A 15011-nucleotide genomic window follows, 5' to 3' on the forward strand; every position below is an offset into this window, starting at 1 on the left:
TTAACAGAAATATCATGTCTCTTTCTTTTTTGAAACATAACTCAGGACTGTTATCAGGCAAAGTGTACCAGCAGCTTTTAGGCTGCCAACGAAGGTTTTCAAAGCATCCTGTAAGCATGTATTAGGCTTCATGACATCTCTCAGAAGAATGGAGTCACAGAACAGCTAAACTACACAAGAATGCACAACTAGCTACAGGCAGAAAGAAAATTAAACTGGTCTGGCATTTTCAGTATGCAAAAGCATCCTTAGCTGTTCAGTTGGTGGGTGAGGTTAACGGAGAAGGCCAGAAGGGAGTTGCTGACCATGGCTTCCATAAAGCCACCTTGCAGACAGATAGATTGGTGCAGTTCACATTCACCTGGGCTCTCTTCCACTCTTTTCATAAGATACAGCAGTGAGTGGTGGCAAGAGACCTTGCACAATGTGCGTTTTTCACTGTGGCATGGGGGGAGAAGGAGGTCTTTTTTCTTTTTTTTATCTCTCAGTAAAACTTGGAGCAGATAAGGCAGAGATTTGTGTTCATGATGGCACAAAAATAAAGCAGAAGGAAATGAAAGGGGAAAAAAAGGCTAGAACTGACATGCTGAAAAACAACAGGTACTTTTAGACTAGCACAGACTTGTTCATAGAATGCTAAAATCTTTACGGAGCTAGATAGAAGAAATGCAGAATTTTACTCGTGTTTAATAAATTAATAAAATAAATGTCTCTATATAGCAGTTCTTCTTTCCTCAGGCTGAATTTAAACTCGTTAATTTTTGCATCTGGAAGTTATTTAAATCCAAGACATGCCTAGGCTAGACAGTAGCTGTTTTATGTTTCTTCACAGAGCCCTGTGCAAAGGAAGAGCTGTTTCAGCTTAAGTATGGAGGCTGCTGGCAGGAGATAATAGTTGGTACTACTGGCAGTAGTATGCACTCATTTAGTGCCCATCAGCTGTTGCACATGATTGCTGTCAGTCACTGCCAACTCAGGCTGAGTTCACATTAGTGGTTTAGAAATGCTGACTATCTAGCTCCCGGTGCTGCCCATTAAGCATCTTTGCTGTATCTGCAGACCACGGTGCAGAGCAAATCCTAACACATTTTATAGATCCCTGATCCAGGCATCAATTAGTTGTGCTTGTTTTGTGATAGCAACAGACAGAGCGTGCCATAGTTGAGTGTAACCTACCTGCTGCTGAAGCCAGTTGAAGTGGGGTCTCAGCATAGTTGTCCTCTCCACTGTTAACAGCAGAGCCCTCAACGTGAGCACCAGCATCCAAGAGTAGCTGCAACAGACACATTTAAAAACGAGGAGTTGAGAAAACAGCAGTTCAGCAATGCACACCAGAAAAGGCTGTGTGCTAGGAAGGAAAATGAGAAGATTCATGATGAAGCATGCATACGCACAAAGGCAACATCTTAAAGACTAAAGCAAGATACCTTTGGCAGGTCAAGTTTCTCACGCGTGTTTTTGATCAGCCTAGGGCTAAAGCCTTACACAAATGTCAGTTCACAGATTTTTTTTTTTTTTTTTTTTGCTTTAGTGTACTTTCAGCAGTGATTTTATGCTAAAAAAAAAAGTTCTAAGCTGACAGACTGGAGAATATCTACTCTTTTTTTCATTTGTTATTATGAACTTGATTTTACTACCTGTAATTTCCCAGCCCCAAAGAGCTCTGCAGTCAGAGTGTCTCTTGAGCATAGGAAGTTAATCTTATTTAGTTTCATGATGTGTGCAGGAAGCAGGGTACACCTTCAGGGAATTAGCCCTGGAGCCCAAACATAGCTCTTGGTCTCTCCCAAGCCCTGTGGAGCTTGTATAAGAAGGCCCTAGCAGGCTTAGTGATTTGCCATGCACAGAAGTGGCTTTCTTTGAACACACCAAGCTACTCACAAAGGCAACTGCATGTCTCCTAGACAAAGGGGAGGCTATGCATCTCTTATGGCCAAGCAGTGCTGGCAGTCAGCAACAGAGGGGCATCTAGAGCAGCACCACTGCAGCAACAGCGAGTGCTGTCCTCAAGCCAGCAGCAGAGGTTCTTCCTCCCAGTGTGAGTGTCCAGATGGCTGCAATGGGTAATGCTGTCACAATTAAACAGTTTCAGCCATCCCTGATTAATGGTACCGGCCTGGGCACAGCATATACATTCACATTTTTATTATAAAACTAAAACTGTCTGTAGAGCATGACAACTGGTTCATTGGCTGGTTTGCCAATGAATAGTTGAGATGCCAACAATTCCAGGTAATTATCCCATGGCATGCCTTACCTGGAACAGTGATTTCATACACAGAATCCAGAGAAAGCTCACATCTACCCTTTAAAGGATGGTTGCCAAAGGCAAGATTTAAAGATTTTATATAAAGTTTTAAAGCAAGCAGACACAGTGAGTATGTAGTCCAGAAGGAACTTTGCTCTATCTGGCTACAGCTCCTGAGAGAGTCACACTTATCTCTCACATAAATTAAGGCTGTTCAGCCCTTGCAGTACCAAAGGCTGTGCTGGCAATTTGCCAGGTGGGATCTAGTCTTTGTAATTATTTACAAATGTATACAGAATATGACTGTATGCAACCTCCATTTGCTTATGTCTTTTTTTTCCCTTTGAGCAGAAGGTAAGTTAAATTCAGCAGTTACTGTCTTGTTTTGGAATTGGTTTTGAGTTCCCCTCGAAGTATGAGCAGAATTTCCAGGATTCTGCTCTATTCTGCTGCCTCTGGCATTCATTCCATGTAAGAGAGCAGGATGGGTGGATGCTTAAACACTTCAGTCCCTCGGTATCTTGGGCAAAGATTCCTGACCAAAGACTTTCTTCTGCTTACCTGAACAACAGATATATGCCCATGTAACACAGCAAAGGTGAGAGCAGTCCAGTGCCGGCTGTCAGGATGGACTGAAGGGTATCGTGGAGAGGTACTGGGAACCTGGGCAAGAAAACCAGGTAGTTGTTAATCACTGCAGCATCTGTCTTCCATAATCTTTGGATTTCCGCATAACTGTTTTCCCTTTCTAAGTGATGGCCCCAGGGAATGGTAACAAATACCATTTAGTAAACACTGCCAGCACTACTCGCTGTCCGGTCCTCTGGGCCTTTTTAATAGGCTTGTTGGTTTCTGCTGGCAGCAGCTCTTTAAGGAAGGAGGCCCCTTCACCTCCACCATGCCTATTAGACTTGCCAGTGAGTGCTCCAAGAAGTCCTGAAGGTATTTTCCCCTCTCCCAAACCTCTGAAGCAGTGACTTCTGAAAGAAGTGCCTTGCCCTGAGATTGGGGCAGAACCTTCCAGAAACGAAGACTTCAGTTGGTAGGAGAAATTTGATAGTGATTTAATAATTGCTCTTGTTAATTTACAGACGAATGATGAGGAGGAGGAGGTACTCCTTTACTTACTGGTATATCTAAATTTGCTCCAGCATCTATAAGCATTTGGACCATTGCTTCATCTCCAGCAGCACAGGCATACATCAGCGGGGTCATACCCTTTAAGGGAGGAAAAAAAAAAAGTTACCTTTTTTCTGTGTCACAGACACAGAATTTGAATCTTAGGTACAGAGTGTGAGTGTGTGTGTGCATATGTTGAAAACGTTTTGGTTTCAGCGTAGGGCTGGCTCAATGTGCTAATATGGAAAGTTGCTGCGGTCAAAAATTAGAAGTCAAGACTGCTACAATTACTGAGCTTCATAGGCTGCAAAAAAGAAATAGCTTTTTTTTTTTTTGTATCATTTCTAGCCAGATGAACTGAAAGCAGTACACAGGAATCTACTTGGCAACATATCCCTATTGCTAAAATGCTACTTGCTACAGTATTTCAGCATTTCAGTCCCATAAGTCTGTCTCTGTTTAACCAACAAACTGTGATGGCTCAGAAATGAATTGAGAGAAATAAGCCTTACTTAGAGGGTTCATTCCAGAAGTAGCTAAGGACAGAAAGGAAAACAGACCAGTCAAATCAATTCCTGCTCATATCCTGTAGCATTTTGTCCCCTTTAATTACTTTGGATATTTGATTCTTTCAAAGGCACTATTTCTGCTGTTCATTGCATATTAATACAGGTTCATCTTTAGATAGCTTTATCAAAATAGAAGCAAATCTCAAATAAAGGAGTTCTGGTTTTGAATCCGCAAAGGCAGCTTTTTAGAACAGACACAATTCCAGTCTTCCTACACATAAGGAAGCTATACCCATTTGCAAAGATGTTCAGGGGTGAGGGGCAGAGTAGGTTTAGCTTACTGGGGCTTTGCAGGGGAGACCAATTATTTAACACAGACAAGTAAACTTCACTGAGAATTCAAAAATGAGCTCATACTTATTGCCACAGTCAGGGTTCTAAAACTACCAGGTTTCTATAGAAATACATACAAATTTCCCCAACTCAGTTTTGCATTCCCTGCCTGCTGCTCAGTATTCATGGGGAAGAAGAGATTCTGGTTAGAAACATGGGACCATTACTCTGCAACACAGCAGAGCTGCCAGCACTATCTGGTCCCCTTGTTCACAGGGGGATCGGCAAGAGGAAGACACCAGCAAAATGATAACAAGATCATAAATAAATGACAGTAGTAAGTCCTCAACCTTTCCAAAGTTGCCTATAAAGCAGGGTCCTTACATAGAAAAAATGCAAAACTTCTCCCAGTTTGCTGGTTGGCTGCAAAGGAATGCCATGATACTACAGTGCTTGTTCATAGGGCAAAATATCAAAGAAGAGGGCAGTTCTGCTTTGGAAGAACAGAAGGCCTGAGGGCTACGTGAGCAGAAATTACAAAAACTTAAGAAAAAAAAATAATCAAGGAAGTAAATGGCAGACTTTCATAATATAAATCTGCCACCAGTGTCACTTTAACAAAGTCAATGTTAAGGGCATCTGTGAAATGATACATGTCTGTGACCACAAAACTTATATGGGGTATGTAAATAAGGTGCAGTTAAATGTAGCCTTCTGCAGGAGCAGTTCTGCCCATGTTTGTATGTATTTTCATATACCTTTTAAATTGCAGAATGCTAGAAAGTACCATGGAAGACTTACTCATTTCACAACTGGGTCTGAAAACCTCCTTACTTGAATATAAATCCTTCCTACTGATAAATATCCTGTTGTTTCTGAGACATGACAGGTCTTTCTTATTGCTGTGACATCTACAGTGAATGTTCATTTGGGGGAGGTGGATGGTTGTTTCATTTTTTTTTAATTAGAAGGTAGATCAGTGCATTGAATGTCTGCTCTCTGGGGCATCTGCTGTTATTTGATAGGACTAACAGCACAAACAGAGGCAGCTAAAGACTTCCCACAGTAACAAGTCCCTATGCTTAAATGCAGCTGAGCAGGGATAGGTAAAAATAAAGCATGAGAGCTTTTAGCAAAGCTAATACTGACTGATATACCAGTGCCACTAGGATTCTCTGTGCTGTTTCATCTACCACACTCCATTGAGAACAGACAGTCCACTTCAAACAGGTAACCTGAGAGCCATTACACAGCAACACCTTTTGGTTGGTCATCACTCACCCAGATGAGATTTTAGCTGTTAAACCAGAAAAGATTGGCACTGGCAAAAACAATTTTGTTTTGATATTGTCTTAGCATTAAGGTAACATCAGATTTTGCATTTGCAGCCAGCAATTAACCTGTCTTCAGTCAGTGCCTGAGACAGACCATCCAAGGAGCAGACCTGCATTCCAGTTGATAAACAATTCACTCAAGGCTTTAACTGATTTGTGAGAGTTGCATGACTGGGGGATTTCTATTCTAATTTTTTTTTTTTTTTTTTTTTTTTTTTTTTTAAGAGATGAGTTTTCCACACTAAAACATCAGCTAGAATTAGAGAAGTTTTGGAGAGGCAACTAATGCTTAAGACCTACAAAGAAAGGAACACACAACTTGATGCTAACTTTTTTTTGTGTGTATGGTTATATGGCATACCTGATCATCCATGGTGTTAACTCCATCAGCTCCCAGTGCATCTATTGCTTGATTGATCAGATCTGTCCTTCCGCAGTTCAGCATTCGGAAACCCAGATCCTGCTGGAATTTTTCAGTAGCAGCCTTAGCATCCAGTCTCCGGAAGGAACTGAAGCAGCATTCAGGTCTGTGGAGGACAAAACAATTAAAACAATTTATTGATTTTTTTTTGTCTTTTTTTTTTTTTTTTTTAAACATCATCTCCTCCTACAGAAATCAGGCTTATGAAATGTCATGGCTTTACCTACTGCATACCTTCTCCACCACATAATCGTTTCTGAAGAAATCTGGCTAAACTTCAGTCATGCTGGAGATAGAAGTTTCAGTTCTTAGGGACAGACAGTGAATTCATATGAATATTACAGGAAAAAATGGTGCCAGGTAGAGGAATGTCATTGGTGCTTTCTGTGAGAAGGGTAGAAAGAAATCCTTGCTCCCTGTCACTCAGCCTCTCACTTCAAGGTCACCTCTGGACCAGGCTACTGCAGCAGTGAAGTTACTGTGGTAGGAGAGAGCTCACAGGGTACAAACCTGCAGCAACTGAGTTATCATTCATTCTGCTGCTTACTGGAAAAAAAATGCTTTAAGTAATTAGCTCTGCATTTTTCGTGAGATGGTATCACACAATATGATGTGGCTGTTATAGGAGAGAGCATCCTACATAGACAAAAACATGTTCCAAAAAGAGATGTAGAGAAGGTTACACATATACAAAACACCAGCCAAGCAGTAGTACTGTGATGAGACCCATTAGGCTGTCTGACTGCCAGACAGTTATTCTGAAAGATGATTCTTATGTTTCAGATTGTTTTCTGAAGAAAAAAAAAAAATCAAATTTCAAAAAAAGCCCCAAAAAACAAAAAAATTCAAATCTCAGCTCTTCTCCAATGCCTAAAAGGAAATGAGGTAATGTTCCTGTGAGGCTCTATTAACTCCTTATCCTCCAGATGACTATCAGATAGCCTTTATCTCATTTGGAAGTAGCCCAGAAATTACTGTAAATCCCCCTGGTTGTGCCGAGAGCTCTGAGTTCCAGAGCTGGAGGCCTATCTCCCTCACTGACCAAACATTCCCAAACTGGAGGTGAGCACTGATATGCTCAGCCCTTTGATGCTATTTCAGGCTGAGTGCCTTCTCTACTAGCTGTCTGGTTTCAGCACAAGCTCTTGTGCAAACTGTCGGAGAGCAAGATAGTAGTTTGCCAAGTTCCTTTGAAAAGCGAGACTCTTTCAAGGAGGCTAACCTGGAAACCCTGGATAGGCTGCCAGATAAGTAAAACACTCATCGCTTAGAAGACTCAGGATGAATCGTACTCAAGTATTAATTCAGCTGGACATTTTGTATGTTTCTGAACTGCATCAGCGTTGATGACAAATGGGGCTCAGCTGCAATGAAAAATATGCTGAGTTCACAAAACTCTCTCCTCAGCCTGGTGAGCAGCCCCATTGCTTGTGGGAAAGCAGCATCACTGCAGCTGCATCAGGGTGAAATATGAGGAGCAGTCAGCAGGGAAGCAGAGTGACAGCCTTGGAGTCACCCACTCTTTGGAGATAGATCCATAAATAAAATGCAGCTCCCAGGCAACGAGTGCAGATATCTGATCAGAAGAGAAGATCTCCCAAGCATCCAGATCCTGGGTTAGGACACGTGCACTACAGAGCACAGGATGACAATAAGGTAAGGCTTACTGTTAGACCTATGTGAATCCTAAATAGAGCCTAAGTAATAAATCATCTTGCTCTAGTAAGGAAATTGGCACAGTGTCACGATGCAATAACATTGTTATATAGTAATGGTATCATATTCTATATATATTCACTATTATTATCCTATGCAAACAAGTGAAATAGGGTGTTATAAACTTGAAAACTGTTGAACCTCAGAGAATAAATGACATTTATTTAAGTACAAGTATCTACCTTTGCACTCTGATTCCATTTTGCTAACAGGCACGATACACCCTGTGCTGCTGGAGCAAGGGGAGGGGGATGGGGGTACCATGCACTGCTGAGGCCTGCAGAGCAAAGAGCAAAGCAAAGCATTGTGCAGAGCTGTCAGAGGGACAGAGCAAAGAGGTGGGCTGCAGTTCTTGGCGTAGAGCTGCCGGGAGCACATCTGGAGGCAGCAATCTGAAGTTACTATTTATAGGCTTTGCTGCTGGGGGATCTGCAAGCTCAGCCCGTGCAAAACAAACAAACAAATAAATAAATAAATATAAATATGGTCCTCATGCTGGTCTAGTAATTCCTTGACAGCATGCGCTTCTATGATAGAGACAAAGCAGCTTCTTCTTTCAGAGTGTGATAAAAGCTACAGCATCTTCCATGAGCCAGGAAAAGAGCTCTCACATGCACAACTGCTGTGCAGCAGCTGTACCCACAGCAGGTTTTCCATGCGTGAGTTGTTACCCTGTCAGAGAGAGGCAAACTCTCACACGCTTCCTAGGGTAAAGCTTGCACCCGTGCAATGCCCAGATGGCAGCTCCTGCGTACGCTTAGCTTCCCCCCAGCCTGGGGATGGACAGACCTGGGAGCACAGAGACTGTCTCTAAGTGTTTGACCTCCCATCAGAAGCAAAAACAAGCGCCCAAATCCCTGCCTTATTAAGATGTAGTATCTATAAAGTAAGGGACCACCTATGTTTTGTATGCCAACGTGTACAAAAAAAACTAGTGCAGAGATAAAGGGGGATGCCTTTAAGGTGCAAAGTTTGGATTCAGTTTTGAAAGAGAAAGCCTTTCAAAAGGAGAGGCTGAAAGGAAACTTAGGAAACTGACTGAAAGCACTCATTATACACTTCCACTGGCACTGCTCAACAAAGAATTTCAAAGGTTTTGACAAGCACTAGGGATATGGGTAAAATTGGCTTAGCCCATAGTAACTAGCCTATGCTAGCACCTACCTGAGATGCACACATACTTACTTGAACACAAACAAGCCTTAGAAACATGTGCTTCAGTTGATACAGAGCACATGTACACTGGCAGAGCATGGGGAGAAGTGCTATGCGAGCAGATGCAGCACATATAAAGCTTAAAAGGGTGCCACCTCTGAGCTTCCATAGCTATGTCCCCTTAAAGTGCAGCTATGTTGAACAGTCTTAGCCTGTATAATCATATCAGGCAGAGTTAGGAAATAGCAGACATGGCACCAATAAGCTTGGAGCAGAGTTCAGTCATTGAATTGCACCAGCACGCTTGCCAACTAATTTAGCTTTGCATTAGGTTTTATGGATAGTGAGGAGTATCCTTTGCTGCACAAATGGGGAGACAGGGATACAGCAAAAAGCAAGAGCCTTCCTGGCTGCCAGAAGGAAAAAGTTAAGTGCAACAAAAACAGATCAAGGAGTCCTCACTAAAAGTTTCCTGTTGCTTCTCTCATTCACAAAAAAAAAGAATTCTAAGAGTAATGATTATCAGAAAGGATACATATACAGCACTTGATAACTTGCAGAGCATGATAGAAGTAGTATTCATTGTTATTTATGTGTCCAGCCCACTCATTTAACCCATAATCAATATGGGGGAAAAAATTCATTCAAGAAAACTTGCAGTACTGTTCAGGATATATAACTCTGGTATCAAAAGTAGTGCTAATGACAGCAACTTTGAAAGACAACAAACAGTAAGTAAAATACCTATGATGTGCTAATGAACCGAGCTAATTATAAATCCCTGTTCAATAAACATGTGAGAGGAGGATATTAATAGGTACTTATGCTTTTCGTCAGGGCATCTGAGAAAGCAAAAGATTATCTTGTAATTAAGACTGAGGCAAAAATGACTGAATATTTATATTACAATCTTTCTGTCTCATTCTTCCTGGCCAACTTCTGGCAAGAAAAAATCCTTCTACCCTAACTGTGGCATCTGGCCAAAGGTTCTTTCTCTCTCCTAAAACCTTGAGCACATGTTGCCAATATAGTATATTGAGTCCCATTCCCATGAAACACGGGAAGAAAAGGACTCAGTCCACCTACTTGAGCTGCCTGGGCTCGCAGTCCAGCCCAGGTAAGAGCAGCCTGGCTGTCTGTCTGATGTCATCGCTGTCCACTGTTAAGCTGCGCCGGTGCTCGGCATAGGTGATGGCCACTCGCATCCACTCCATCAGCGGCGGCAGAAGCATGAAGGGCCTGTGTGAACAAGGAAAAAACACGCCACGGTTAATGTGGGTCTGCTGTCTTCTGCTAGGACTCGGCACATTTCATCGCTTCCCCTGCCTGCGTGTGACAGGCAGACAAATAAAGCCCATCCTGCGAAGGTAGCTCTGTCCTCCTGCTCGGCAAGGTGGCAGGTCAGCAGGTGAGAGACCGTTTGTGCACAATTGACCCTTTGAAACCGCTGCAGAACTGCTGCGGCTTTGCTCATGTCATTTTCCCCAGCGAAACTGTTGCCATACTTTGGACTTGAGGATGAATGAGTAGAATCAAAGAGATAACCAACACAGAGACAACTCTGAGGAACAAAACACGTATAACAAACAACAAACTGTAAGCAACTTGCAGAAAAAACAATTTACTTGATTCTAATTTGTACAGCACCCACATAGTGAGGTTTTAGTCTGTACAAGGAATTGCAAGGCAATAAAGCAACATAAATACAGCAGTAACAACAGAGCCAACAGCCATTTTAGGCTAGCTTATAAACAGCCTCTCCCTTACTCCTATGAATGAACACAACACTGAAATTATACAATAATATATGGCTATCATAACACTCATACACAACATATCTCTCCTCCCATTACACAGCCAGAGTGATCTGTTATTTGCTTGATTTTCCCCCAGGGACACCTGCCACCGTCATGCGAGGCTCAGAAGTGGCAGCTGTAATTGGAAACACCTCTCCCATTTCTAGTAATGAATTTACTCATGCTGAAAAAAAAAAACAACAAACCTTTTGCATTTAAGCATTCAAAAGAAAATAACCGAGGGATAAGGTATCAGTTTCTTTATAAAGTTAAAGGAAAAAAGATGCATACCAGAAAATACAAAGTGATATTAATGAAAGCAGCTGAACCCATGAAAGGCATTTTCAAAGCAACACACGTATATGTGTGCGCACATCTGCCATCACAGTAAGAGCGAGCAGCGCCGATCCCATTAGAAATCATTTTATCAATAATGAGATTTGTAAGCAGAACTGCCTTTGGATGGCTTTGAACATCCTTCAGGCTGGAATAATTCTATCCCATCAAATATGTGCTAGCTCTTTCAATTTTACCAGTTGCAAAGCACACTCTAATAAGTTGCCGTTTTCTGCTTGCAAACAAGCCTGCTTATTTTCCCTCTGCTCCTTTCCTTCTCCTGAGTGGCAAAGAAATATCTACAAAATCACAGGTCTGTCTAAATATCTGATCAATCCTGGATTGCCAGTGCAAGAGTGTTCTTAACGTGACTTGCTGTTTTTACCAGTATGCTTCTACATCAATCAACTACAACATTAGGGCTCCTACATCCTTCACTTTGCAAACCATGCAGTAGCGCACCAGCTGAGACACCTTCTTGAGCTCAGCTTTAATTCCCCAGCCCATTTAAGCTTACTAACTCGCTCCAGATCTGTGGGATGATCGCTGCAGCCAATCTGCAGCACGGCCAGCTCAAAGTTGACTGACTGCCCTGAGGGAAGAGCAGCATCCAGACAACTCGTGTTGGGAGATTTATTCAGCAGTTGGCTCCAGAGAACTTCTTTCTGGCCTACAACAGAGCCAGCATTTACACCTTTTAGCTTCAGGCATCAAAGGGAGGAGCCTAAATTCAGTATCCAGACTCGCTCTCTGTTCAGCCCTGGCTTCCTCCCAGAATGGTGAACACAGAAAGATGTGCTTAAAAGCACTAGAATAAAGTACTCGAGAGTGATTAATTAAACACCCATCTTACAAGTAGCCGTATCTGGAACCTTTTGTGGCCGTGCATGATTTTGGTATTCAGGCCACATTACGGCCTCCCCAAAGCTTTCACACTGGGATCGTCGCTGGACAAAGAGCTGTGCTGATCCAGCAGAGACCAGATCGTCTTCCCAGGTAGTGAGCCAGACCTGGGTTACTGTCATGCTGCTGCAATAAGCTGTGCTCAGCCAGTAGAAAATACCATTGAGTCTGCACCAGAAATAACACGTACTAGGAAAAAATTTCCATTCTCTAAAAACTGGCATGTGCCAGGATCCTAAATGGATTGCATGCACAAGCAGATCTCGAACAAGAAAAGCCTGGCTGGGGAGGAAAGGGAAGGAAGAGGTGTTTGCTTGTTTGTTTTAAATCACAACAGATTTTTCCAAAGGCTTTAAAACTCATCTCAGTACACTACTTAGTTACTCTGCGTCAAAGGAGAGCAGACTTTAGATTGCAGTAAGTGTCAAGAAAGATGACTTTCTCTTGCTGCTGTCCTCATCTGTCCCACTCCCACCACTCACATTACTGTGCAAATAAATAATTATTCTACCAGTAGTGACTATGACGACCTCAATCTCTATTTTGCTGTAAAGGGTATATTTCCCCAGAAAATTTCAAGCTTGAGGATGGAATTTCTGTTCTTCCTCCTGTTCCCCCCCTTTTACCCAACTCTTTCCTTTCTTCACAGTATGCTTGTGGGCATGCTACCAGCAGCACTTCACTCATTTTCTCCCTGACAATGCATTACATAAGAAGCACTACTGCATGATCTAAGCAGAGAGAGATGCAGTTCAGCTCAAGTAAATGCCAACGCTGGGTTGCACTGCACTAAGAAAATAAATGCAGTTATTCTTCTTTCTAGAAAATAAATGCAATTGTCATCCCTATGGCTCTTAACCTGGGCTTCTATCTGCCTCTAGGGAAACACCGATCATTTCACAGTCTGAAAAACACCGGAGGAGGATGGAGGAGTGAAACCTCCATGGAAAATTAACTGGGAAGATGCTGCAAGCTAAAAAATGAATTTCTATCTATGCATTTCTGTCTGTGCCATGTTCCGGGCAGTGCATTTTCCTCATGATTTTCTGACATTTAGAAGCATTTGGCAGCTCATTAAATTCTGCACATGAAGCGATCCAGCCCTGGGAAACTGTCGTATTCCCAGCAGTAGTTCACTGGGGGCACACATACTGTGTTTTCTATGAAGAATGCCACCACTGCTTTGTTCAGTTTCTTGTCATCTTGCCTTATAAGAGAGCAATTTTACATGTAAACTGGGATAGTATACAGCAGTAAAAAGCAAAATGAACACTCCTCGCTTACTATATGCCTTGTAAAGAAACACAATAATGTCTGAGAACACCACGAGCTATCAATATTTTATCCATCAGTTCTTTAACATTTTCTCCTCTTCGAACCGGACAGCCCCACCATTGCCAAGGGATCAGGTTGGAGATGTGCTCTGAGAAAGAATGGAATCTATTGTTGTTGTTTTCCCCTCATTTGAACAAAAATGCATTATTCTATGTAGACATAATCAAGAAGGATGGCGGCAGCCGCACTTGGCAGAGAACTTACAGCAAGTTCATTTGCTGAAAGGGGTTGTAGCTTTTCCCTGGAAATGTGCTGCACTTAACTGATTACAATTGCCTAGGACACGACTGGCATGTGGGGATCATGTGTGGCAATCTCTGAGAATACGCTGTGAGATCACAGACTTTTAGTGTCAGGCCATTCATCACAAAGGAACTGGTCTCCAAAGTAAGCTCTTCTCAGGATTTTTAAGAACCCTAAGGCCAAGGCATTTTTGGCAGAGGGAAGTTAATTGTATGCAGAGGAGGCAAGACCTCCACAGCAGTCAGAAGATGATGCCATTGGTATGCCATTCACCACTGAATGCTAAGAAAATGCTCACGGAGCTTCAGTTTCAGAAGTGACAACTAAATGGTACTTTGTGTAGGAAGACAGCTAGAAGATGCACTGTTCGAACTTTACAGCAAGACAGAAAAAAGTATGGCAACAGAGTCAAAAAGAAAATAGAACAATGCCTAATGTGTTGGAGAAGGAAAAGGCTCTGAGACAAGACAGAGTATCCAAAACCAAACCATTTAACGTCCAAGTAGAAAACAGAGGCATACTTAAAGCTTGGATTCTCAAACACTAAATCATTCTGGAAGTTGCAGCAAAGAAAGTTCACTGGGTATGTAATTATATGTGAATAAAGTAACAAGAGAAACACCACAAAATCTTTACTCCAAAACACAACCAGCTTAAGTCTGGAGCCATTCCTTTCAGATTCAAGATATTTTACTGAATTTGCAAAAAACCTACCACATTTACAAAGGAAAGATAGGAACTGCCATCCTGGTTCTGATCCAGAGATCATCTCAACTAATGCCACGTCTTTCAAAGCAAACAGTCCCAGCTCTTCACAGAAATGGAAAAAAAGAAATCTAATCACAGCCAACTGGCCTTTTCCCCAAAGGGAAAGTTTTCTTCTGAATTCCCTTGAAACAATGATTGGCTCATGTCTTAGAAGATAAAGAATTCTCAGATTTTAGTGGATCATTATCAAGCTAAGGTCTTGGCTCGGTTCTGCCACAACACTAACTTCCAGAGGAGTTTAGTGAGTTTTCCTTCAGTGGGACACTAACAGAATGAAAAACATCTGGATAATATTACATTTATTCGGATCCTTTCTGCACTGAGTCTGCATTCTCAATTTCCTCTGCTGATAGAGCATAAAACAGTACAAGAGTAGTTTTAATCTAGAAATGGTAGCTCTGATCTTTACTAGCAACCACAGAAATCTTTTTTTTTTCTGTTCTTGTCTGCAAACTTCATTGAGAAATGACACAAGTTTTACTCTACATTAGCTACAAATCAAAAACTCACTAAAAAAAGCTTGCTAAAAAAAAGCATGAAGAAATCACTGGGGATTCACTAAGAATCTTAAAAAGATACTTCAGTCTATGATTTCTTTATTATTTTAGCAACAGGGAAAAACAATTTTCAGACTGAAAGCAAACACTTCTGTTGTTCTAGAATGTGCCATGTGTACTCTAGAAACACATTTGTAACATCTGTGTGATGTGGCAAAAGGAACTACAGGCAGATGTAAAATAATTAAAACCAACTTAAACTGTATGTAGGCGATGATAAGAGTCAGATAAATACAGA

General features: G+C 41.8%; 1 protein-coding gene across 1 annotated transcript in view; it reads right to left on the minus strand.

The window, feature by feature from the left end:
• The window catches only part of ABTB2 (ankyrin repeat and BTB domain containing 2), a 134097-nt gene that overhangs the window by 14161 nt on the left and 104925 nt on the right, over positions 1-15011 (minus strand). Inside the window, exons 4-8 of the mRNA XM_031553493.2 lie at positions 9922-10074; positions 5905-6070; positions 3377-3466; positions 2810-2911; positions 1177-1273 (exon numbers count right to left, since the gene is read on the minus strand). Of these exons, the coding sequence (XP_031409353.1) occupies positions 1177-1273; positions 2810-2911; positions 3377-3466; positions 5905-6070; positions 9922-10074 (608 nt within the window). The remainder of the gene's footprint in view (positions 1-1176; positions 1274-2809; positions 2912-3376; positions 3467-5904; positions 6071-9921; positions 10075-15011) is intronic.

This window comes from Meleagris gallopavo, chromosome 5, assembly GCF_905368555.1.
Source record: "Meleagris gallopavo chromosome 5, MGAL_WU_HG_1.1, whole genome shotgun sequence".
Taxonomy (NCBI): Eukaryota; Metazoa; Chordata; class Aves; order Galliformes; family Phasianidae; genus Meleagris; species Meleagris gallopavo.